Source organism: Acanthochromis polyacanthus, chromosome 6 (assembly GCF_021347895.1).
Source record: "Acanthochromis polyacanthus isolate Apoly-LR-REF ecotype Palm Island chromosome 6, KAUST_Apoly_ChrSc, whole genome shotgun sequence".
In the NCBI taxonomy this organism is placed as follows: domain Eukaryota; kingdom Metazoa; phylum Chordata; class Actinopteri; family Pomacentridae; genus Acanthochromis; species Acanthochromis polyacanthus.
In genome coordinates this window covers 23,481,390-23,507,716 of record NC_067118.1, presented here as the reverse complement: position 1 = coordinate 23,507,716, position 26,327 = coordinate 23,481,390, and the positions used below count along the sequence as shown (strand labels likewise).

Sequence of the window (26,327 nt, the reverse complement as noted above, 5' to 3'; positions counted from 1 at the left end):
AGCTCCGCCCCGCTCTGTCCGCGTGCTGCTGTGAGTTCAGTCAGTGAGAGAAGGCTCGCGACCAGCTCAACTCCTCTGCGCTTCAACGGTGATCAGTTTACCGTTAACTAACCTACTAACTAACCAGCTTTTGGGATTTTAACGAAACTGCTTGTGGATCTAACGGCTGACGGTGAGTAGCGAACAGCGATTAACGGTCGCTTCTGCTGCAGCGACTACTAACCTGGTAACGGTTGGTTAGCTGCATAAACAGCTAACGGTTCAGTGAGCTGTTATGCTAATTGACTTGTTAACGGTCACTAGGTGTTAGCGCTGAGACCAGACTGACGTGGTGGAGGTGGAAATGGTTACAGGTGTGTGTGTGTGTGTGTGTGTGTGTGTGTGTGTGTGCGCGCGCGCGCGCGCGTCAGTCGGTCACTAAGGAAGCAACACGTTATTACGGTTTGTGGTGAAGCCTAAGCTGTCTGGAGCTGACATTAGCGTCATTAATGAGGCAGTGTTTAACGTTTGCTTTTCTGCATCCTATATCGCCACTGTGTGTGTGTGTGTGCGTGCGTGTGTTTGTGTGTGCGTGCGTGTGTTTGTGTGTGCGTGTGTGTGTGTGTGTGTGGGCGGACAGCAGAGCCATCGGTACATTCAGTTCAGCCTGGAAACTCACCGTCATGTTTATTATTATCGCAGTCAATTTAAAAAAAAAAAAAATCAATCATTCATTTTTAAAATTTTGAATTAATTAGGTAAATGGCACTATAAAGTTACTAAAATGCAGTCTGCATTCAAATCCACTTTAATTTCGGTACAACGTACCGGCTAGGCACCATTTGAAAGCTGGAATTAATACATTGTTATGATCAGAATCTCATTTAGTCAGGTTTATATACCCAGAACCATGGACGGATTAGGAAACAATGGGTTCCTGGGCTCAGACATGTAAACAGGACCCCCACCCTCCCCTGAGGCAAGACTGACTGAAAGAGACACAAAATAACTCCAATTACGGTAGAACATCTTATAAAATATATCTAATTTCGATTTTTCTAACAGATTTTTAAAAATATAATTCAAAGTCAGGCTTTAGTTCAACATTTATTGTGTATTGTTGTGGATTATTTCAAATGAGACCATTAAAAACATCTTTACTCCTCATTTTTCTGTTGCAAAGATGAGAACTAAAAGATACAAATTACTTCAAACTTTTTGGGGGATTTTTTTTTAATCATGTAGGATAAAGGTTTAAATAAATAAATACAAAAATACAATAAGAAAATAATTGTGTAACATAAGACTGCAACTACATATTTGCTTTTTTTCAATTAATCTGTCAATTATTTTTCTCAATTATTTGGTTAGTTGTTTGGTCTCTGAAGTGTCAGTAAATAGTAAAAAAAAAAGTGCATCAGTGTTTTCCACAGCCTAAGAAGACAAACAAGAAAAAAATGTACCTTTAAGAGGTTGGAATCAGAAAAAAATAACTTTTATTCTCAGAAATTTTTACTCAACCTGATTAATTGATTATCTGCAGATTCATTTCATTTGTTTGTCCTTATGCTTCCTATCTTCTCCATTGATGACAGACCAATTAATTTATTAAATGTTTTTGTGAGATGATTAGAATCATTCCTATAAATACACAAAAAGGGGAAAAGGAGTTGCTTAAGCGACTCTGTATTTATAAAATGTCCAGTGTGTCAATAGTGTGTTTTTTTTATATAAAGACTGAATGTGACTGTCAAAATACAATGATCTTCCATGTAGAGCTGCAAAATGAATTCACTACTCAATTAGTTTTCAGCTAATGAATTAGTCTTGAACTTTTGATAATTGATTCATCCATTTGAGTCATTTCTTCAGAAATAAAGGTCTAAATTCTCTAACTGCAGCATTTTCAATGCAAATATTTTTTTGTTTTCTTTCCTCTTCAGTGCCACTAAACTGAATGTATTTGGGTTGTGTGCAAAGCAAGACATTTTTCATCTTAGGCTTTGGTAAACACAGCATTTTCTACACCAAACAACATTCAATTTACCCAGAACAATTAACAGCTTAGTCACCGATGGAAATGATCATTAGTCGCAGCACTGATCACGTCTATGTCATGTTTGCTTTTGTAAAGGCAAAATGAGCAACACCAGATTTAGCTGCTTTTGTCATGTAGTGGAAAAATAACTAATTCTGTCAATTAGAGATAGAAATAAAGCCAGATGATGTATTTAGTGGAACATACATCTGCTTTTTAGACATTTAAAGACTTTTTAAGAATCTACCAATTCTGTTCACATCAACAATACATTGTTTAAGTTGAAAATGTTGTTTACCTAGAAACTAGAATCAAATCTACTCTGTCTATGTGCCAGTCTGCCTCTCTCACCGTCTACCTGTGTGGCATGTCACATTGTGTTATCCAACTGTGTGAATCTAATGGAAACAGTGATCTCTCATTGGCAGCAGGCCATCCAGTTATATGTGTGTTTGTGTGTGTGTGTATGTGTGTGTGCACGCGCGTGTGTGTGTGTGTGTGAGTGTGTGTGGGCAGACAGGTTGGATAACAGCGTTTCAGCAGAGTAGCTTGGATGGATGTTGAGTTTCCTGTGGGCAATCTGGCTCAGACCCAAACACATAACCAAATGACTGGAGAGACAGATCGAGTACACACTGAACAGACCAGGAGATGCACTGTTAGAGTATTATTGTAAATCCAGCAGTAACTGCACAAAATCGCTCATTTTTGTCATAAATCTTTGCTCCTATTATCCAGTGCTAGCCACGAAATAAAGGAGTTAAATTAAATGCAGTGAGTGCAGACCTGTTCATACCTGTCCTCCTGTTTACATTCTGGTAATGTAAACCGGGTTTCTGATTGTGAGTCTTTACAGCTTTCATTTTAAACCAGATAAATAGTCTCCACAGTCTAGTTTAGTTGTCTGGCCACCTCTTCTAAGCTTCTTCTTGTATTGTTCTTTGATAAGAGGTGACAGTATTTTTGCTCTGCATTAACCAATACATGATTTATTTTGGATATTGGCCATCACTGCGTCATTTAGCACTTTATTCTTTAATTAGCAGATTGAAAGCTCACAGACTACTAAGATAGTGGTAAAAAAATGAATTTGGTGTTTACATACCATAGTTTACTGGTTTCTGAGCACTCCAGTTAGCAAACACATGTTATTCAGAGATACAGGTCTGCAGTTTCCGGGTTGATTGGTTGGTGGATAGGCTCTCATTCAGCTGAAATCTCACTGTCACCGGTGTTAGTTTAATAAGAAGAAAAACACAATATCAACAGCCTTCCAGGAGCGATCCATTACTTTGGTGGCAGAATTAACAGACTGCCTTAGAACACTCTTGCCTTTTCACAAATTTGAACTGACCCAACCTGCTTGATCTAAAATCTTTAATGTTTGCTTAACGTTTACTTGGAGTTGACTCCAACCTAACTGACACCATGTCAAAGGAATCTACAAACAATTTACCAACTTGGTTGTTTTATACTCCTCAATAGCCAAATGACAATTGTATTTTCAGTTTGTTGTCATTTTTTCAGTGTAAAATAACCTGCAGCCAATCACTAGCACAAGATTTTTTTGCGGCCCTAGAGAAACATGAGGTCTTTCACTCCATCTGCTATTGGCATTTTATATTTTGTATTTTATGTGGTTCGGCACAAACTCTGTATCTGTCTTTGGCTTCTCTGCCTTCTGTCAGTGCTTTCTCTGAAGGTCCGACGTTATAATTTGCTCTTTTGTCCTTATGTATTTATTAATATTGTCTATTGGCTGTAAGACTAACTCTTTATGTCTTCTTCCATCTGTCTGTCTCAAAGGTGTCTTTAATCAGGTCAAGTGGCAGTAAATCAGTCCTATGATGGAGGAACTTCATGATGTCCAGCTGACTGAGATCAAACCACTGCTGACAGGACAGGTGAGGGGGTGGGGCCTGACCCAAGTAATTGTCTGCATTCACATGCTTCTGAGAAAGCTGGATGTAGAAGACTTAACCATCTGAATCCAAAGCACTTTCTGGGCATTCTTTGCTCCTATCACAGTTTGCTCAGATTGTATAAAATCCTGCACCTCTCTGGAAACAGCACTACCATCAGTAGAACTAGAGGGATCTCCAAAATGTCTTCTTTGCAGTGTGACACAGTAATAATGCCATGAACAATAAAAAGCAGAAAAAAGCTGAGTCTTTTTACAGTTGAGAAAACTTGAAATCACTATGTATGACATTTTTCATCGATACTGAAAAAACATGATTACATACTATAGATATTTCCCTACTTACATTTTTAATTAGCTTCCATACCTGTCTTCTATCTGCTCTGTGTAAACGCAGCGTTCAGTGCAGCTGAAAAGTCCCTGCTTTTTTTGTCACAAGTCTTCTGGTTGTAGCTGAGTTACTAATCATTCAGTGGTTGTGGTGAGAAATGCAGTGTTTTTTTCAGGAACTGGTGCAAATTGATTTTTTTTTTTAGAAAATGATTAAATGAAAGAAGTACAATAAATCTATCTTGATATAATGTCCCAAATTTAACCTTAGATTTGGTTAACAGTTGGGATGGAAGGATGCTTCACAGATGAGTTGTCAAAGCACTGTCAGAAATGTGGAAATGTAATAAATGGTGTCATTTTGGGATTTTATTTAATCTTTTTTTATGCCTTTCAAACCTGTTGGTAGATTTTGGGGTTCACATGGTTATAATAACATAAACTGTAAACTTGTACACGATTGGGTCCAAGGAAATAATTTGCATTTCCTCTTTGTTTTATAATGTAATTTTTATTTACATCTTTCTGACTTCATCAGCCCCGCTTCTATGATGAATACTTACTGTCAGCTTCATATTCTGGATACGTACTTTCCTTTCACATTAATAATTGAGGTAGTCACTAAATATTTCTCTCTGTCTCTTCAGAACGGGGGAAATCTCCAGGACTTTGATTGTCAGGTAAGTTCAGCACCAACACACAACACTTTAGCTCAATTCAACAGAGATTAGAATAACACTTCACTAGTGCTCTAATGATTTTCTGTGTTCAACCAAGATCTCAACCAATATCTTGGTTGAGATCAACTAAGTGATTGGTCACAAAAATCTGCACTCCGTCTAGATCCAACCAAACCAAACTGAATTCTAAAATAAAACATAAAATGCTCATATGTGCAGTGTTTTAAAGCATTTGAATCTGGTTAATTCACAACCCACAAATAATGGATTAATCCTGGAAGAGTGTTGGTTTTCTGATTTTCTTCTTATGAAAACAATGTCGGTGATTGACCAACCAATGAGAACTTGATCGCGGAAAAGTGTATCAACCAATCAATCAACAAGTCCGTCTGGCCACACCAGACCTAGTTAAAACTGTTAAAACCAGTTAAAAGTGTTGTGTTTGATGAAGTTTTCTCATAACAATATATTGCAGTAACGCACAGGGCTGACCATACAGGTTTCACTGCAACAGGCTTTACTGTAAAGCAGTGATTTCAGTAGTGTCGAACAAGTCTGATAACCTTAATCTCCAGAGAAGGGAGCAGAATCACTGTGTCATACAGAGCACTTCTTAATTAAAGAGGCAGTCTTCATAACACAGTATGTGCTGCTTGTATTAACACCCTGAACAGACTCGCACAGTGTTTAGTGTTGAAAGGGTACCATGGTGAGCAGAATTGATTTAGAAAATTAGAAAGATACAAGCCTGTGTTGTTTAACTACGTTCAGTGCCAGCTGTAATTGGAACGAGAACTGGAAAAAGGCAAATACACATTTGTATGTATGTTTGATTTACTTTCAGAAGGCTTTTGACTGGATTAAGAGAGATGTATTTGCCTTTTTTGGGAGCAGGAATATATGGTAGATATTATAGTGCAATCCAGATTTTATTGTCTAGTTGTGAGAATGGTTTAGGAGTTCATTTCTGATCAAATGGTTTGACAAATTCTAAGATACTCTGATGTACTGATGATCCGTAGTTTTGACATTTTGATCTGTTTTAGGATTTCTGCTTATGTATCAAGAACCTAATAAAAGGCAAGAGGGATTATTAATTTGTGCTTATTCTAATTTACATTTTTTTGTGTTGTTTTAATGTGAAGATTTAATTGTGAAAGATGCTCAAGCTGCTTCTTAATCTTGAGACTTTCTCTGCTGTTTGGAAATCTAAGCTCTGCACTCTGGTCCTGGCTTATATTGCTTCATGTTGTCTTGTTAGTCCATTTAGACTTTCCATCGTTCTGTGCATGACACTATATTTGAAAGTGAATTCATTCATGCATTCAGCAGAGGGCACATACACCGTGACCTAGAAAGAAGACTGACCATGTGACAACATGCATGGGAATCTGTGAAATACTGCTGATGTGAGACTGATTAACTGATCATCATTTGCCACATGGAAACAAGAGCATCCTCGCATAGAGGCTGGCAAAAAAGGTTTTTACAGTATGAAAAAAGTAGATTCCAATGGATAAGTCTGACATATTCAGAAGAAATTGTGTGAGGGAAAACTGCACTAGTCAAACATGATGCTGAAATTGGTGTGATAATCATCAGCAGTTATTGATTAACTGCTGGCATATGTCAGTACAGGAGGTCAGTTTGTGTCAATGACTCTGATCACAGATAATTTCAATTAGAGCACTGAGGTGCAGCCTCCAAAATATCCTATGAATGTTTTACAGAGCAGCCTGCAGACTGCCAGCCTCACTGGATAAATGTGCAGGAAAATTAAGTAGATCCTACATTTTTTTGCATTACAGTAACACTAATAACATATTCTGTAAAAGAGTTTAATGCCTAAATCGATAAACACAGCTTTATGATGTCACAAAAGGGAGCGCAAAGCTTGTTCCAGTTTAAAAATAAGACATATGGATCTTAAATAGGGCTACACAACTGTACCAGCATTGACGCTAAGTTGTGCACATGCAGGAAGTGCAATTTTCACTAAAGCAAATCAACATCAGCTCATCATGCTACAACTTTTTTGTTATACATGGGCTGTAACATAGTGCCAGCGTGATTATTACTCAGATGTACTGAACACAATGTTCAGGAATAGCACAGGATTTTATGGAGAGTTTAGAACTTCCCATCATGCCTTTTTGTCTCATGAAATATATGAAGTCTTGCGTTAATCCCCTGAACTCCAGAACCCAATAGCAGATTGAAAAGTTATCTTTAAAACATCACCAACATTACACCATTTATCAGAGCCAGAAAGTGCTATCACTGAAAGAATTGTCAGTTTTCAACTTTTATCAACAAGAAGACATGATGAACGTTTTTGAGCTAGTTTTCAACTTTGCTGCAGTCATTGAACAAATCATTTCTGATGTGTGTTTCAGTGGGAAAGATACATTCAGCACAGTGAAATATCTTTCTAGAGTTGATGTGCAGAGCAGTGAGCAAAATCCTGAGTTTGTAGAGGCTTTATAAATGTACAGTTCAATACCTACACTATTGTAGGTATTGAACCTTGTTTGTACACTCAGCAAAAATATAAAGACACCACTTTTGTTTTTGCTCCCATTTTTTATGAGATGAACTCAAAGATCTAAAACTTTTTCCACATACTCAATATCACCATTTCTCTCAAATATTGTTCAAAAATCTGTCTAAATCTGTGATAGTGAGCACTTCTCCTTTGCTGAGATAATCCATCCCACCTCACAGGTGTGCCATATCAAGATGCTGATTAGACACCATGATTAGTGCACAGGTGTGCCTTAGACTGCCCACAATAAAAGGCCACTCCGAAATGTGCAGTTTTATCACACAGCACAATGCCACACATGTGGCATGCTGACAGCAGGAATGTCAACCAGAGCTGTTGCTCGTGTATTGAATGTTCATTTCTCTACCATAAGCCGTCTCCAAAGGCGTTTCAGAGAATTTGGCAGTACATCCAACCAGCCTCACAACCGCAGACCACGTGTAACCACACCAGCCCAGGACCTCCACATCCAGCATGTTCACCTCCAAGATGGTCTGAGACCAGCCACTCGGACAGCTGCTGAAACAATGGGTTTGCATAACCAAAGAATTTCTGCACAAACTGTCAGAAACTGTCTCAGGGAAGCTCATCTGCATGTTCGTCGTCCTCATCGGGGTCTCCACCTGACTCCAGTTCATGGTCGTAACCGACTTGAGTGGGCAAATGCTCACATTCTGACACGTTGGAGAGGTGTTCTCTTCATGGATGAATCCCGGTTTACACTGTTCAGGGCAGATGGCAGACAATGTGTGTGGCGTTGTGTGGGTGAGCGGTTTTCTGATGTCAATGTTGTGGATGGAGTGGCCCATGGTGGCGGTGGGGTTATGGTATGGACAGGCATCTGTTATGGATGAAGAACACAGGTGCATTTTATTGATGGCATTTTGAATGCACAGAGATACCGTGACGAGATCCTGAGGCCCATTGTTGTGCCATACATCCAAGAACATCACCTCATGTTGCAGCAGGATAATGCACGGCCCCATGTTGCAAGGATCTGTACACAATTCTTGGAAGCTGAAAACGTCCCAGTTCTTGCATGGCCAGCATCCTCACCAGACATGTCACCCATTGAGCATGTTTGGGATGCTCTGGATCAGCGTATACGACAGCGTGTACCAGTTCCCACCAATATCTAGCAACTTCGCACAGCCATTGAAGAGGAGTGGACAAACCCCCCCTCCAATAAAACAAAACTGCACCTTTCAGAATGGCCTTTTATTGTGGGCATTCTAAGGCACACCTGTGCACTAATCATGGTGTCTAATCAGCATCTTGATATGGCACACCTGTGAGGTGGGATGGATTATCTCAGCAAAGGAGAAGTGCTCACTATCACAGATTTAGGCAGATTTGTGAACAATATTTGAGAGAAATGGTGATATTGTGTATGTGGAAAAACTTTTAAAAACAAGTGTTGCGTTTATATTTTTGTTGAGTGTATTATTATTAACACCTGTTAGGACTTTGAAAAAAAGGTTTTACATGTTGATTCCAGTTTTATACAGTTTTTTTGTTATCATATATTTTTAAAATGTCAACTTTTAAAATTTTTTACAGCTGTTTCATGCTATACAGAAGACTTTGCTCTCTACTTCTAGTCATGATTGTGCTGTTTCCATAGAATTGTAAGATTTTACTGTCGTGAATAAGGAGCCTACAATGAGTAAAACTGTGTAGGGTTCTAAGGGTTAAACTTTATAAATAGTTATTTTCAGGAAATCGTAAGTCAAGTAGTGAGAACAGCAGTCGATAAAACTTTAAAGATAAAGCACCACACACCTCTCACAGGATTCCGATTTGATTTTTAACCATATTTTTTGGAGGAGTGTGCTGTGAGATTTAGCTTCTCTGTGTAAGGGGACGAGCTGAGAAGGGGAAAATAAAGATTAGTAGGAGGAAAGGCGGAGGGCAGCAAGTGGTTGGCTGTTTCGGCATTAGGACCTTCCACCTCTTGGCCAATGACCACAGAGATTATTCCTCTTGATCCAATCACACCACATCTACTTTCTCTTTCCTTCTTCACTAGGTAGGAGGCTAAAGGACAACAGCACGACGGACCTCCCTTTCTTTCTATTTCTGTGTATGAAATCTAAATTTGATACTCTCTTAAGCTATTCCTTGTCCTCCTCCCATCTTCTGTCAGGATGTCTGACTCTCTGGATCTGCACCAGATCTCTTGTTCTTTAGGAGTTGGGGTGGTGAGTTTGCCAGTTCATTACGTAGCCTCCTCACCTTGTTTATCTACATCCTGTTAGCTGGAAGGAAGTTCGCTGTTTTCCAGCCAATTAGTTTGTAGTGCTTTAGGTTTACATGCATTGCTGTGCAAAAGTAGTCATAAAAAGTACCAAGGTTTTTTAAAATTGATTCATTACCTTTGTAACAAGTGGAGTAACCTTAGAAAACCACGATTCTTGAGGATTCACACCATTTATGTCCCGGGTGCAGAAAAGACTTCTTCGAGGACACAGTGAGGATACACCTGTGCATCCTCACTCATTGCTCCTCTAGCACGCCTCCTTGACCCTTGATCCTCTCTCCTCAAGATGCAATTTGGGAATAAGTATGTCCTTTGGGATGATTCACCAAGACTGCTTCCTAGGAGGAGTCGAGGAGGCTAAATTTAGTGAAATGAGATGAGCCTTTATGTTTTGGCACATTGTTGTATTGCAGAAGTGATATCGGACCGATAAGACGTGACCTTCATGATATTGGATGCACGTTCAACACCACATGTCCTGGCATTATTTACAAACCTCCAGTGAACATCAGTTATTCTTAACTGTTAGCTATACACATTCATCTTTGTAGTTGTACAGTGCTTTGGCAGACAAAGCGGCTTTTATTAGAGCCACATAGTTCAAATTTTGACTCCTCAATCCAGAACAAAAATGAATTGCTTGGTGGACCGGCCACAGTCACTGGCACTACAACCACTTCTGACCTGATTTCTGTATCAACATCCCTGTATCAACATCCCACTTGTGTCTGTCAGTCCGGAGCTTGAGGCACTGCTGGGCATCTTCCACATTCTAAGGGAAGTCCGCTTGGTGTCTTTCCTGTGATGCAGCCATATTTATTGGCTGACTAGCTCTGCTGATATAGGAAACCACCTAATGTCTTGTTGCTATCCTCACTCAACCACAAGATTTTTAGATGAAACTTGTTACCTCTTTAGTTTGGCTATTACTTACCCAGATTTACTCCCCTACAAAGTTTTTGCTGTCTCAGTTAATGTTACTGAACATGCATATTATGTTGTTGTTCAACAGTACCTGTTTGATATCATTATTACTCTGCCAAGGAACGTGTGTGACGATCAGTGTTGGTTTGTTTGACACATTTGTTAACACAAGATTATAAAAGGAAAATTCCTTAGTTGAAATTGATGTTTTTCAAGGAGAATATTCTTAAACTTGTATAGTATGTTCTCCTTTAGCTTGAAGTAGTGAATGACTTTAGGTGGCTGAATTCATTAGGCATCACGTTTTATATGTAATAAAAAATGTGTTGATTGCATGTTTTTAAGTTCAAAAGTATGTCATGCATTTTGTAGTAACCACACAAGTCTTTGGAAAATGGCAATTTGACACGTCTAGTTTTTACGTATAGTCCGTCTGTTTTTCTGTTACGGTATTGGATGAAATTTTCAGGGAACGTCAGAAATGACACAAGGACCAAGTGATTGGATTTTAGCAGTGATGCGGCTTATAGTCAGGATCCACATGTTTGTTAAAGATTTCTGCATCATTGCGAGATAGCAGCAGGGTGTCACTGTAACTATGACTACAAGTGAACACTACGATCACATGATTGCAGTCCTCTTACAAATCAACCGCTGTGGACCACAAATTCTTTAAAGATTTCATCCGCTGGAAATCATACAACAACTGAGCAGCCTTGGCGAGTACTGCGCTCTCTGAGTGCTTTTTTTGTTATATCATGCAGTGGGATGTATGCCTACAAATTCTTTTTCTTTTTAGGTAGAAAGGGGCCATTTAATTTTTCCTTCTTTAACAGCATACAAAAATCTGACTGTTTAAAAATTAAAATGTTGTATTTCCAGTTGACTTCTTAGCAATTGTTTATGAGAAACATCTTAAGTGTGAATCTCACAGATTCATTAGATTCCATGATTCATACACTCCTAAATGATGTCATGCAGACAAATCACTATCTCCGGTATGCTCATGTTTTGGTACCATCTCTTAAGTCTGAATTTTTGTGACATCTCTAGAATATATTGTAGTGTGTGCACATGCACGTGTGTGAGCAAGAGAGTGGCAGAGCTTAAGATCCGATGATGGGATCTGACAGGTGTTTGCCACAGCCAATTCATTAATAAGATTACTAGACAACACTGCAGCCTGTAAACAAATAAGCCATTCATCTGTCTCTGTTTTTGCTTGTAACCACATCCACAGACCACTAGTACAGTTGTGCTCATACGTTTACATACTATGGCAGAATTTGTAAAATATGTACCATTCTTTATTGAAAACATGAATGATCAGAGCAAAAACAATTGCATGATAATAAAAAACTTTGATCAAACATGTTTTCCTACTAAAATGAACAATATTTCATGTATTTTGCCCGAGTATAAAAACTTGTGAGCCCAACTGTGCCATGCTGCTGTTTCACATGAAATCAGATCACTCCACACTTCGATTTCTGAACAAGTGACTCAGCCAAGCCATGTCCCAGATTTATGATGAGGTGCACTCATGTGCACTGTGGATGTACTGTCCTAATGTGTCTACATTTGAATGCTTATGGCCTGGAAATACAAACACGCGTGAAGGTGACACAGCATCTTCTTTCCGCTTGGCTGATGATGCTCCACCTAATAAATCGTTTTTCAACCCTTTGAACTCTAAGCAGTTTGTGGATGTTTTTTGCTCCACAGCGTTGTAAAACTCTACACCTCTAAGGAAGCTGCACAACCATGGCTAGTACAGAGAACTCAAAAATATCTTGTGTGCAGAGTGACACAGTTATAATGCCATGAATCACAAAAAATGTGAAAACAAATTAAGTGGAATTTCTTTGATCACTTATTTTGTAAATATTCAGCGAACCTGGAATCAACATATGCAACATTACAACACAGGTGTTAACAATATTGGGCAAAATGATTACTCAATATACTATAGATATTTTTCTGTTTACATTTTTATTATGTTTCCGTACATGTCTACTTTCTGCTCTGTGTAAACACAAAGCACAGTTCATCGTAGAAGTTCTTAAATTTTCATCACATGACTGTCACAGTCATTAGTGACTTCACAATTGCATCGATGTCTGCAGAATGTTTTGTTTTTTACATATTAACACATTTATTGTTTGCATAATTTGATTACAACAGCCGGTTTATTATTGTCAGATCTTTAAATGAGACATGTAGAATAAAGTGTGCATTCAGGTGTTTTAACATGAGCTGTAAAGAGAACATGGTGCAAGCCCCATGTGCACTTTCACTGATAATTCACTTTACAGCATGAAATGAGTTTAATTAATTTACCCTCAAGGCTCCTCTTTACATGGTTGTTGGTGGTGCTGACAGGATGATATTTATTTGTTGTTTGCTCACTGTTCAGGAGCACGATGTGGAGACAACCCACGGTGTGCTTCACGTTACCATGAGGGGAGTTGCTAAGGGCAACCGACCCACAATCCTCACCTACCATGACATCGGACTCAACCGTGAGTGAAACGTGCATTTAGTGATGTTACAGTAGAGCAGAGGTACAAAATATATCCAAGCAAATACTTAACACATCATTTGTTTTTCTGTGTGTGTGTGTCTAGATAAATCTTGTTTCAACAGCCTCTTTAACTATGAGGACATGCAGGAAGTGACACAGCATTTCTCAGTTGTGCATGTTGATGCTCCAGGACAGCAGGAGAATGCTCCTGTATTCCCCACTGGGTAACACACACATCCACACTATCCTCTGTTGTATACAAACACATTTGTGCATGAGTCCTCTAAAAAATAAAAAATTAATATGCCTGTGTCAGACCTGCCTGCTGTAGGTTTTAAATTTAGACGGTTCAAGTTGGAGTGAGGTTAGCTAAACGTAATATCCTCTAAAGTGATGTAAACACTGTTTATGCAGGTACCAGTATCCTACCATGGACCAGCTGGCTGAAATTCTACCATCCGTCCTGACACAGCTTCAGTAAGCGGGTTGTTTTCTTTACAATTAAATATATTGTGGGTATTTTTGTAGGAACTTCCAGACAGGTTGTTGATGAACTCAGCATTGCCTGTAATTCTGTGTTATCAGGGTGAAAAGTGTGATTGGTATCGGTGTGGGAGCTGGAGCCTACATCCTCACCAAACTTGCTGTAAGTGTCCAACAAGCTGAGCTGCAGTCAGGTGTTCTTCAGGACACACTGCTGGTCTTTCAACCTGGAGCATGACTCAGCAGCTCACTGTGTGCTTTTGTTGATGTGGATGAGAATGATGATTGCTGTTGTTGTTTCAGCTGAATGAGCCCAGCTTGGTGGAGGGTTTGGTTCTGATCAACATTGACCCCTGTGCTAAGGGCTGGATGGACTGGGCTGCCTCTAAGGTAACATACATACACTGCATACCAACACTGACACAGAGAAGTGCTCCATTCCAGCCCCACTAGGGTAAAGAGGAGTGACATTTAACCAGTTGTTTTGGGCTTAAAGTTGTGTAGCATAGGAAAATTAGGACCTGTGGGAGTTGCTCAATCAAAAGACAACAGTACTCCAATTTGCTGAATTAACAACAACAGAAAGCAACTTAATGTCTTACCCAAAGTAAAACACAAAGGCAGCAGCACTCCTTCTAGTGTAGTTTAAAAAAGAAAACCTCACAGAATCCTCTGGGGTCACATCAGTTGTCCACGATATAAGCAGCATTCACATCACGCTTTTAATAACAACCCTTTGATGGATGTGTGTGGAAACTTACTGTTAAAATGGTTTTGCAGTGCACTGTTTACAATTCATCAGACATGTTGACTTTCCTCTTCAGTCACAAGCTGTGGTAAAAGATGGTGATAGGGGGATTTAGATGAATCACTTGACTCTTTTTGTCCAGCGTTGGTATCAGTTCTCAGCTTAGATTTGGTCAAGTTTTCCAACAGAACCGTACGTCACAGTGAGAGGCACAGCAGCAAAGTGCTAGTAATAGAACACATCCACTGTGATTGACACATCAGGTGTACTTTCAAACCGGATACAAGCATGGGAATGACTGCTGGTCTATTACCAATTTACATAAATGAGACGTGGTCGGGACAGATTCACTACAGAGGGAAGGTGCCAGGCAACCAGAAACAGATGAAAACAAGTGAAATTGTCAAATAACAATCAAGCATTCGGTGAATAAAAGTAGATATTTATGCTTCCTGCAGCTGAGCGGCTGGACGAGCAACCTGGTGGACACCATCATGGGACATCATTTCAGCACTGTGAGGATGACAGAGACAGTACTTTGTTGTAAGCTTCATAAGAACAATTTGCTAACCTCCGCTATAATATCCACTGTGTGTGTGAGAGCAGGATGAGTTAACGGAGAATAAGGAGATCGTCCAGACATACAGACTCCACATCTCTCAGGATATACCGCTGGATAACCTGGCCATGTTCTTCAGCAGCTATGACAGGTAAGCAAAGTCTAGTACAATAACACTGACAATTAAATACAAGCTAAGCTCCTACATTATGTGTTGTATTTGGTGTCTACCATTTCAGAGTCTGATGCATTACTTATATTGACCAAAATGTTGATTAAATATGTATGCTACACACTGAAATACCACCTACAACCTTCTAAACTGGGCTCCCTTATTTTCACAATCTACTTGATACAAATAATGAAGCTGACAGCTGCTATTATATACTTCTGGCAGTGTTTGTTGTAACCAGTAAAAATAACAAGCTCCTGCTATTAATATTCTGCTGAATATTTTGTACACTAATATCTAGGAATAAGCCAGGAAAGATAAAAGCTTTGTTACTGTTGGAGCACATCTGTGTGTTTTGCCAACCCAGGTGTTAGGACAGACCTCAATGAATGGTGCAACCAAATATTTTTTTCACACTCTTCCAGTGTACCGCTAAAGTGCAGAGCCTGACTGTCATTAAAAAGCAGCTTGCCAGTTGAATTTTTCACAGAATTTATCCTTAATATTTTGTGGAAATGAGCATAGGAAATGTGTAGCCTGCTAAGACATCCAGTCTGAACTACAGAGTTTATTTATGCCACGATCACTTTGTGTAGGTGAAGAGACTTCCCTGCTGCATGATCTGTATTTACGCTACTTTCAGATTAGTCATCTTCCCCCTACCTCTCTCTCTCATGGCACTGTAAAATGAAATATTACCTTCTGTTATGAGCAAGTATGCAACCCACCCACCTCGTCCACGGCTCCTTTTTTACACCAAGGAGCAGCTACTCTACTCCGAGCTTCCTACAGATGTCCAAGTTCCTCATCCTATCGATATGGCTGAGCTCAGCCTCTCTATGTAGTTTCCTCCGTAAGGTGGGCCAGTGTCCAAGATGTCATTCTTTTAGTTACCACCTAGAGCTCATGAACAGAGTTAACGGTTGGAACGTAGATCCGTGTGTAAATCGAGAGCCTGGCCTTCTGGCTGAGACCCTCTTCATCACAACACTGTAGCATTAATGCTGATGCTGCACCAATCCATCTGTCCATCTCAAACTCCATTTTTACATCACAAGTGAACAAGATCCCAAGATACCCCAACTCTTTTGCTTGGCTCAGCAGTTCACCCTCAACCAAAAAAGAGCAAACCACTGGCCTCAGAGTTGGAGGGGCTGTCTCTTCTCCTGACTGCCTCACACTTAGCTGTAAACCACCCCAGTGTGTACTGAAGGTCATCTGTAAGCAACAGAGATCTCAAAGAGGATCGGAGACAAGGGACACAATTTATGAAATCCAGCAGACACTGAAAAGGCGTTTGACTTTGTGCCAAGAATACAAACACAGCTCACACTTTGGTTGTACAATGACTGGAAGGCTTGAACAACATGTTATTAGCCTAAACAAGGAAATGTTAGCCTGAAAAGGGTAATGTAGCACTGTGTTATCCTGAATAAGACACCATTAGCCTAAAAAGATAATATAGCCGCTACAATAGCCACAATAAGATAATGTTAGCCTAAACAAGGACCATTCAGTAAAATTGGGAGGATGTGGAAGTCAGTGTCTCTACATTCAAGCGTTGCACCAAATCTGACACAGCACAAAGTTATGGGAGAGGAGCTCCACAAACAAGAGGGACAACAGTATTTATACAGTTGTATCATAGCAGTAAATTCTGCTGAACTGTCATAGGAGTGTAACACTCTCTACCCAAAATCCGTTGGGAGTCTAACTGTCTCCTCTCAGGCTCCTCCACACATTCCTTTAATGCACTCTGGCATAGACCTTTGGCCTCCTATGAGACAGGTAAGCAGAATTCTCAACAGTAGTTGACACACGTCTCAACAGGAGATAATACAGTCTTCAACATTTTTCCATCAAAAACCCTTGATTATTCCTGCTGCTGCTGTGAACAGCTGTGACATTGTAATGCTGAAATAAGATCCCTTATTGTCTGCACATTTACATTCTTGAGTGTTTTGTGCAAATATCTTTTAAAAGGACTTTGATATTGTAGTGGCTGCCAGGAATGGTGATGTGAATATCTATTTGTGTGTGTCTGTGTGTCTGTCTGTGTGTCTGTGTTAGTCGTACTGAGTTGCAGATGGAGCGGCCGGTCCCTGGTTTGAATGAAACCGTAGCCACCACACCCAGGTATCAGCTCTTCTTTTTTTTATATCGCTGATATGTCTGATTGTCATCTGTTACTCAGTCTAACCTTGTGTTTTTAGGTGTCCTGCTCTGCTGGTGGTCGGAGATGCGTCACCTGCCGTCGATGCAGTGGTGAGTGTCTACCCTGTCTCCATGAAACCTGCTATGTGATGTCACGTTGTGGTAAAAACAGTTTGTGTGTTTGCTCTGCAGGTGGAGTGTAACTCCAGAATGAATCCCATCAAGACATCCCTGCTCAAGGTCTGTCTGTGCCTGCTCACCTGTCAGCCTGATGTCATAAGTGTGTGATCTTAAAATTACAGAATTAATTAGTGATGTCTTACTATTTTGGTGTGTTTATATGCCCTCAGTAAGTGCTGAATGTTAATTGTATGATTTGTGGTGGTTGGTGCCATTCACTGATGTCTGCACAGTAAGCTTATAAAACTGATTGCTCACTGTTTCTTTCTTTCTGTTGTATAACAATCACATAAAGCAATACACATTTTAAAAGTAAAGTAAGAAACACCGTAGGTTGTGGGCTTGCACTATAGTAATGCATATATTATGAACAGGGGATGAATGCAAAATTACTTAGGGTTAAACAATGTTGCTAACAAGCTCTTGTAAATGTAGTTGCACAATATCTATTTAATCTTCACAGTCCTGCTCTTCTGACAGCTGACACCTAAGAGACTGTGCTATAACTAAGAACTTCGTAAGAATACGTAAGAAGACAGGATACCGGTTTGTTTTGATCTTGAGATGAAACATTTTCTTGAAAACATTATTTGTGATTTCTCTTGTTCTTAAGTTTGGGTGAACACTATTGAAGAGACTGAAAGAGCTGCTCAAAACTACATTTGACTTGGTTACTGTCTTTCTTTTGAGTATATCCCTTTAAATATACATGATTTAATTATTTTCTTCTTTATCTTTTCATTTTGTGGCATAGGTTACACAGAGAAGTTAGGCCTAAACTGCACCCCTGAGTCATTAATAACAGATTTAATTGTCTGTGGTGCCACCAGTTTTGAGAACTGTCCGACCTTTACAATACAGGCAGTGACAGAGTTTAGATTGCTGTTATTTTATGAGGTTACTGCTGCATGAACTCTTGGTAAAGCTAATGCTTCTTTGATAGAAAGGCATCAGAACACACAGCTTGCAGTATACGATGTTTCATAGCTGTAGAACGGACAGAATATCCACCCTGACCCCTGTCTGCTGCTGTCAGCTCCCACAGTGGACATGCAAGTGTCAGAACTGAATGGAAGAAGTTGGCCTGGTCTAATTAATCATGTTTTCTTTTACATAATGTGGACAGTCAGGTGTGTTTTTTAGCTGGGGAAGAGATGGTAGAAGCAGTGTGATGCTCCGGACAGTGTTCTGCTTGGAAACCTTACGTGCTTGTATTCATGTGGATGTTGCTTGGCCTTTTTCAGCAGGATATTGCACCCTGCCACACTGCAGACATTGTTCAGTAATGAGTGGAGGAACTGGACAAGAGTTCCAGGTTTTGAATCAGTCTCAGTCTGATCGAGCATCTGTGTAATGTGTTAGAAAACCAAGTCCGATCCATGGAAACCTCACATGGACTTCCAGGATTTATAGGATCTGCAAGTTTGTTTGTTGTTTTTTTGTTGCAGATCAATGCATGTATAAAAGTAATAAATATCTTGCATCATTGACCTTGCATTATGAGTTCATGTCTGATCTTCACCACTGTTACTGATTTCCAACTTTTCCAAGGATTCTCTTCAATGTCTCCCTGAGAACACAAACCCTGCATTTTTATTTTTCAGTTGTCAGATGCTATAATCATCTGTGAAAATGCTTCTGAATTTTTTCTTCTTGCTTGCTGCAAGCAGCTACATAGTCAGTTTTTTCTATGTGGTTGTAGCTTGTCAAGAGATGTTACACATCTAATAGTTATCCTATATGTAGGATTGTTGTGGCAGTGAACTGTGCTGCAGGAGGCTGTCTGATCTGTTTAATGGAGTTCTGGTCAAATACTGTCTCTGCAGCTGAGTTATATAACTAGCAATTATTGTTAGATACAGCAGGGAAGTACTGACAAAAATGTGTTAAAATTTTTCATTAATTCACTCAGTTGTTGTGCTTTTTGTGTCTACTTTTTTGATGATGTGGATTCTTTGTGGTATCCAAAGGGACTTAAAACTCCTGGTTTGTGTTTGTAGTTTGAATATTGTTCGTGGCTAAGCCCTAAACTGCATCAATGAATTCTGATTGTATGTAAGAATTTATGTTCTTCACCAGATGATCTGTTATCCTTTGACTTTTCACTAGATGGCAGACTGTGGAGGACTTCCTCAGGTGGTTCAGGTGAGTTTCAGCCGTCTGCTGTCTCACAGTGAAGACCTAAAAACTGAGTAAAATCTTCTTCACGAGTCAGTTCTTCACTCCATTGTTGTTCCTTCCCCTTTAGGATGCCCTTACTTCAGAAATAAAGAAAATAGCATGACTTTGTTTTAATTACTGTTAGCCACTACCACTACATTTCCTTTACATTTTGAGAATCTTACTGTCTGTGAGCTGTTTCAATTGAGGAGTGTGTTTTTCTTCCAAAAGCCTGGAAAACTAGCGGAGGCTTTCAAGTACTTCGTCCAAGGGATGGGCTACAGTAAGTATTTTTTACATGTAATTGGATCACACACTTCTGCAGCTTTTAAAAATCCTTTCATTAACCGTCTGACCCCTTAGCTTTTGAGACAAGAGCGCTCAAAAATGTATTGTGTACGCTCGATTTAGACGGTCGCCAGGTCGCTGCGAGTGCCGGGTCGCCATTTGCGACGTTTTTAGTCGCAAATGGCGACCCAGAGACCGTCCAAATCGAGCGCTCGAGTGGACTGAACCGCGTATCATGTTTTCTTCATGGAGGCAGCCACTTTGTATGATGTCATCAACCTCTTTGTATGATGTCATCAGCCTCCTATCATTCCCGGCGCTCACAGCGACCTGGCGACCGTCTAAATTGAGCGCACATTAATAAAGCCATACATCATGAAGATGAAAAACATTTCTTGGATTTATTAAGGGTCTACCAATGTTACCAATACCAGATAAAATGGGGTCTCTACAGATATTTTCCAGCTTATGTTTTCACAGTCTACACAAACTTGCCACTTTTCACATTACTCTGCACATCAGTTTGGGAAGATATTTTGCTACGCTGAATCTACTGGCTCACAACTTGCTCTTATGTATATTGTTTGAGATCCATGCTGCATTTATTTTATTAGTATGTTTTTCCCTCCCAATCTGATTAATAATTACTTCTTCTACTTGTCTCCTATCTGGTTTGAGTAAACACAGCAGTTTAAAATGAAAAATCACTAAACTTTTGACTTGACCTGACTTTTAGACACAGTTGAGTTATTAGCAATTTTTTTTAACTGACAAATTTGTGAAATATCAGGACTTCACAGCTTAGATTTGGTTAATTGGTTAAATAACAGAATGACTCGACACAGATGAGTACTTCAAGGAAATATGTTTTCTGCAATTTGTTTTTGTCCTTAAAGCAAACATGCCTTTGAAACCTGACCGTTTGTTCTGGGGTTTACAGGGTTAAAGTGACTGCAAATAACAAGTTGTTTGTTGATTATGATTCCAGTATACATCTATGACTTCCTGTTTGTCTTTGTCTCTTGTTCTTTCTGCTGTGATGTTAACACTGTCCTGACCATGCTGAATTTGGAGTTATTTTGATCTTTGTTGTTCAACTGCTTGCTTAGGTTTTACAGATAATGTCGATAATGTGATTTTGAGAGTAACAGCATGAGGCCAAAAACTAATCACATTGCATTACACCTTTTTCTAGTGCTTAACATAATTTAACTCAAAGACAATTTTATACTCGATGTTTATTCTCCTTTTGACTGAGTTTATACATGCACCACAACATTATGACCCGACATATTCAGCCCGGTCTCACGGGGATTCGTGACTGTCACGTCAGTTTTTGTTTCGGTTTCGTGCGCACCAACACATGTCGTCATGTTTTTCGTGCCGCTCACCACGAGTGAAACCCGTTGTGGTAATCACATCTGAAAGTGGTTTATACCGGCGGATTCATGACGATCTAAGCTGTCCATCGGCGTTTGCGGCCGCCGCGGCCGCCGCTTCGGCCGCCGGACATTCTTTAAATTCCTATGCAAATTCGGCGGATTCATGACGATTTAAGCTGTCCATCGGCGTTTGCGGCCGCCAGACATCCGGCCGCAGCAGCGGCCGCAGCAGCGGCCGCTAAGGCGGCCGCAAACACCGATGGACAGCTTAAATCGTCATGAATCCGCCGGTATAAACCACTTTCAGATGTGATCCGGCGGCTGTTGCGGCTGGATGTCCGGCGGCCGCAATGGCGGCCGCAAACTCCGATGGACAGCTTAGATCGTCATGAATCCGCCGAATTTGCATAGGAATTAAAAGAATGTGCGGCGGCCGAAGCGGCGGCCGCAGCGGCGGCCGCAAACGCCGATGGACAGCTTAGATCGTCATGAATCCGCCGGTATAAACCACTTTCAGATGTGATTACCACAGCGGGGTTCGCTCGTGGTGAGCGGCACGAAAAACATGACGACATCGTGTTGGTGCGCACGAAACCGAAACAAAAACTGACGAGACCGTGTTGACATATTATACGTTAAGTAAACAGTTCTCATAGCATCAGATACAGGTACTTACAGGACCAAAGCTGAGTCATGGGGTGGTCCAGGTCAGCAACAGCAAGAATCTACTAGAAATGCAAATGCCAAACAGTTTCCTTAACTGATAGTCAGCCATGTTATCAATCTGAAATAAGATAATGGGAAAATAGGAATTTGAAGAACTAATATACTTCCAACCAGATTACTTGAATCATAAATTAAACGGCAGAGAAATAACGACTTTATTGAAAAATGCTGTTCAGTGATCATCCTGGCAGAATACAAATCATTAAACACAGCAAAAGAGCAGCAGTCTTCCACAGTAAACAACCTGCAGTGTTATTAACTATTCACAGCAGTTTCATATCCTGATAGCTGATTTACATGTTAGAATGCAGCTGCTGAAATAGCGACATAAATCACAACAATACATGAAAGGGGGAGCGGTGAGTGGTGGATGCTACTGAAATAGAACTTAAGACTGGAAGTTTTAGACATGCTTACCTGGTATATACTGACAACTAAAGAACTCAAAATTAAGCCCTGTGCTGTCACAGTAGCACCACTAGACCTTGTGTGAATAAACATTCATACTTGAACTGCAGTTAAACAGAATGTGCTTGTTAGGCTCCAGTAGCAACCTAGTGTCTTATACACACAACAAAACAATTAACAGGTGTGCAATTTTGTATCAGTTTAACAGTTTTAGGTGCCTTTACAGTGAAGTTGGTATGATTCTCGCAGTCAAAAGCTGTGTCTCTGTGCTTGTTTGCCTGTAGCTTCACTAGCTATTCTCTGATGTAAGTAGCGGTTTGCAGTTTTATACGCTGCACAGCATGACCTGCCTTCAGATTAACACACACCTACTGTCTTACAGGGCTGTGTGATGTGTGTGTGTTACGATGCATTCCTTCCTCTCTGCTCTTGTTTTTCTCTTTGTCTCCTGTTGTTCCCTCCAGTCCCTCATGTTGTAATAAACCACCTGAGCAGCCAATCAGGTATCAGGATTTCGACCACAATCTAAACCTCTCCTCCATCTTGCCTTCCTTCACCTCCATGTCTGTTCGTTTGCCGTTATTTCTCATCAGTCCTTCCCCTCGTGTGTCTCTGTGTGTCTGTCTGCATGCTGTGGATCAGCTGAAATGTTCTTTTCCTCAGCAGCTGAAGTGACCAGCAGGCTGCGCTGCATGCCAACTCTTCAGCTCTGTTCACACTGCAGACGTTCAGGCTCAGTTCTCAGCTGCTGCTCAGAGCTCAGAGTTGGGAAATTGAGGATGTAAAACTCAAAAACACTATCAGGATCTGAAATCCAGTAGAGGAGGAACGTTAACAGAAGGAATTAACTTGAATTTTCTACAACAGGAATGAATGAAAGCTAGGGTGACCATATTCTGTTTCTCTGAAAAGAGGACACACTTCCAGCTCGCGCGCGAAAATTTTCAGTCCCCCCCCCCCCCCATTTTTAGGGGTTTTCCATGGGTCAGGGGGCTTTGTGCTTCAAACTCAGTTAAACAGATATTCTGAATTCCCCAGAAAGAACACTATACCTGGATATACAGAAAATAGCCCAAAACACTCACAAACAGTTGCTTTATAAATAATATATTTATTAATTTAAAGCAATTCTCCTTAACAATATAATCAGTCACATACAAATATGGCATGCTCTAGTCTTTAATAGTTATTGACTCAAGTTGTGTAGGAACACATGTATTCAGATGTTTAACAAAATAAGAAATAATCATCTCTCTTAAGTCTGACACTTACACCTTATTTAGGAAAAGTGAAGTAGAGTACCATTCTTCAAAATAACCTCCCAATTATCAATTATGTAAAAATAGAAATAATGCCTCAAAATATTAAACAAAAAGAAAAAAAGAGAGGTAGCCTATTCTTCAATGTTCAGTTAGCCCATTCTTCAAAATAATGTGTCTAATGGCAAATGAAAAACATATAGAAATAATGCCTCAAGTGAACAGTCCTTTTTTTCCGTCTTTTTCCTTTTCTTATTAGCTACAGAGACATAAGTCCCAGCTTTGCAGACTGTACATTCTGCCTCCCATTTGACACGACCCGGACGAAAACAGGGGTACTTTTTTCGCATTTCATCAGTGAAATGACATTTGCGTTTCGGTATTTTCTTTCGGTTCGAGTGTTCTCTCGCAGTGTGCCTACCTGCCTGTCAGCCTGCGAGGAGTGAGTGTGGAGCGTTCCGGGGTTCGGCTCAAACTCCGCCTCTCAGAGCGTGTTTCCAAAAGAACCATTCAACATGAATGGTAACCGGCTCATTAATATTTATGTCCGTCGGATTACCAGCCAATCACGAAGCGCGTTCATCAGCCGGCTCATTAATATTTATGTACGGCTCATTAATATTTATGACAAGGGAAGGTGCCGTATCCGTAGGCCACGGGCTACGGGTACGGATCCGTATCTGTAGACACTACCATGATGATAAATACACTGGTCTGTGACGCGCTCAAGCTAGGCAAGATCAAAAACCCGGACATTTGAAGGACTTTATAAACCCCGGCCGGACAGCCCGGACAGTCTCTCAAAAGAGGACATGTCCGGGCAAAAGAGGACGTATGGTCACCCTATGAAAGCGCAGCATAGGATTGAGCGATGAGTTAAAATTTTCCAACCAGCCTCCGTCATTCCAACAATGATTGCTGATATATTAGCAGAGGTGTCCAACACTGTTTAGAAAAAGAGTCTGATGGTGTCAGATCAGTGTTTCCTATAGGCTGATTTATTTGTGGCGGCTCACCTATTATCAGCAATCTTGCTTTCTTGTTTTGTTTTTTTGCAGTTTAAAATGAGTAAAATCGTATTTCATTGTGTCACAGCATGTTGACAGCTGACATATCTATGAACAGCCCCTCCTCTCTGTGCACACAGTGTAGTAGTCACAGGGAGAATGAAGATGTCAGCTTTACCTCCCAGAACAGAAACAACATATTTTTCGGATAATGAACACCTTTACACAAGCTGCACAAATTTGTCTAAAACTGATGCTTTCAAGTTCACTCTGATAAATGATGCTGTTTGTTCTTAATGCAACGCTGTCAGTCATCTGTTGGTCAACTCTGCATCACTCATGGCCTCTTCATTCTGAGGAGTGCAGGATTGTTGTTTTGCAGAATAAAATGATGAATATCACAATTTTGAAGGGATTAGTGTCAAGGTACTGTCAGAAAGCTGAAAGTACAACAATGATGTTTTTACAGTTTCTGGCTCTAAAAAAACGGTCAAATTATTATTTCTTTAACATTATTTTTTAAGATAATAGGTTTTTTAAACTTCCTAGTGCGTGCGTGGTTCCATAGGTTTAATGTTGATGCTCAGATTTGATGAAGCAGATTTACGTTTGCAGCCTTTGTTCTTTGCTTCCTATAAGATACTAAAAACTACTCAGTAGAGCTTAAATGAGAAATATTTGTAGCCTCAGTGGGAACAGAGCCAGAGGCTCTCCATCATCAGATTTGAATCCAGCTGCTCAGTCACAGTGTGGACGATTCAAATCATACCAGCTTCCATGTGCACATTGGCCATCCCCACACTGATCTGTGCTGTTACTAACAGTGTGTTCTCTGTCGCCTCTCAGTGCCCACTGCTGGTATGACCCGACTGGTTCGCTCCAGGACCCACTCTGCTTCCAGTGTGGGCTCCACAGATGGCATCCGGAGCTGCAGCACTGCCGGGGCACTGCCAGAGGGCGCTAACTGCACCAGCCCCGGACAGACCGCAGTACACATCGAAATGACCGCGTAGGACTGTTTCCCTAGTCTGCTTCCTCCTTCTTTACTCCATTCTTCTTCTTTTCCTCCCCTCCCTCAGTTGCAGTCGGACCTTTTCTTCTCCTTGGACACAGTTCTGCTGTTTTAGTTGTTCTTCGTAAAGAACTGAGAAGCATCACATCCCACCTCCCACAACATAGAGATGAAGGTTGTCAGATATCTCCTCCTAAGTATCTTCCCTGTGAGTTTGACCAGTGTCATAAACGTTTTGGTGTGAGCATCAGCCATGTTGGCTCTATTACCCTGTTCTCCTTCCTCCCTGGAGCCATGCAGTTGCCATGGTGATGCTGTAGATGTACATGAAGTTCAGTCAGTCCTTATTTATACACAGTTGTGTCGTATTTCTACGGATGTAGTTTTCTCAGGTCACACCAAATCTTCACCCTTCTCTTCCTTTTAGCGTGGTCCTGATCCCTTATTTTTATCTTATTATAATAGTAATTATTTTGCCATGACTGTTGTTGGTGGTACTGTTTGTTGATATGAAGCTCGTTTCTCAAGTGATGAACCTTTTTCCTACCTGTAAAATTAAATTTAAGGGAGTATTTCACCAAAAATGCA

At 40.3% G+C, this 26,327-nt stretch overlaps 1 protein-coding gene across 2 annotated transcripts; it reads left to right on the top strand.

Annotated features, from left to right (window-relative positions):
* Window positions 1-26,327, top strand: LOC110952976 (protein NDRG3-like). 2 transcript variants are annotated; one of them, XM_022196753.2, is made up of 17 exons: window positions 1-172; window positions 3,824-3,921; window positions 4,916-4,948; window positions 13,094-13,199; window positions 13,305-13,425; window positions 13,616-13,678; window positions 13,787-13,847; window positions 13,988-14,074; window positions 14,891-14,947; window positions 15,039-15,142; window positions 17,234-17,299; window positions 17,377-17,428; window positions 17,510-17,557; window positions 19,607-19,642; window positions 19,889-19,940; window positions 22,926-22,964; window positions 25,574-26,327. In XM_022196753.2, the coding sequence occupies exons 2-17, from the start codon at window positions 3,862-3,864 to the stop codon at window positions 25,738-25,740; spliced, it is 1,152 nt and encodes a 383-aa protein (XP_022052445.2). In that variant the 5' UTR covers window positions 1-172; window positions 3,824-3,861; the 3' UTR covers window positions 25,741-26,327. The 2 variants fall into 2 exon arrangements, with proteins under 2 accessions (XP_022052445.2, XP_022052447.2); XM_022196755.2 differs by lacking the exon at window positions 22,926-22,964 and having other exon boundaries at window positions 3-172.

Coding starts and splice junctions, on each gene's coding strand:
- LOC110952976 (XM_022196753.2), top strand. CDS start 3,862: ATGATGGAGGAACTTCATGATGTCCAGCTGACTGAGATCAAACCACTG. Junction 14,075..14,890: donor TGGACTGGGCTGCCTCTAAG/GTAACATACATA, acceptor TGCTTCCTGCAG/CTGAGCGGCTGGACGAGCAA. Junction 22,965..25,573: donor CCACCTGAGCAGCCAATCAG/GTATCAGGATTT, acceptor GTCGCCTCTCAG/TGCCCACTGCTGGTATGACC.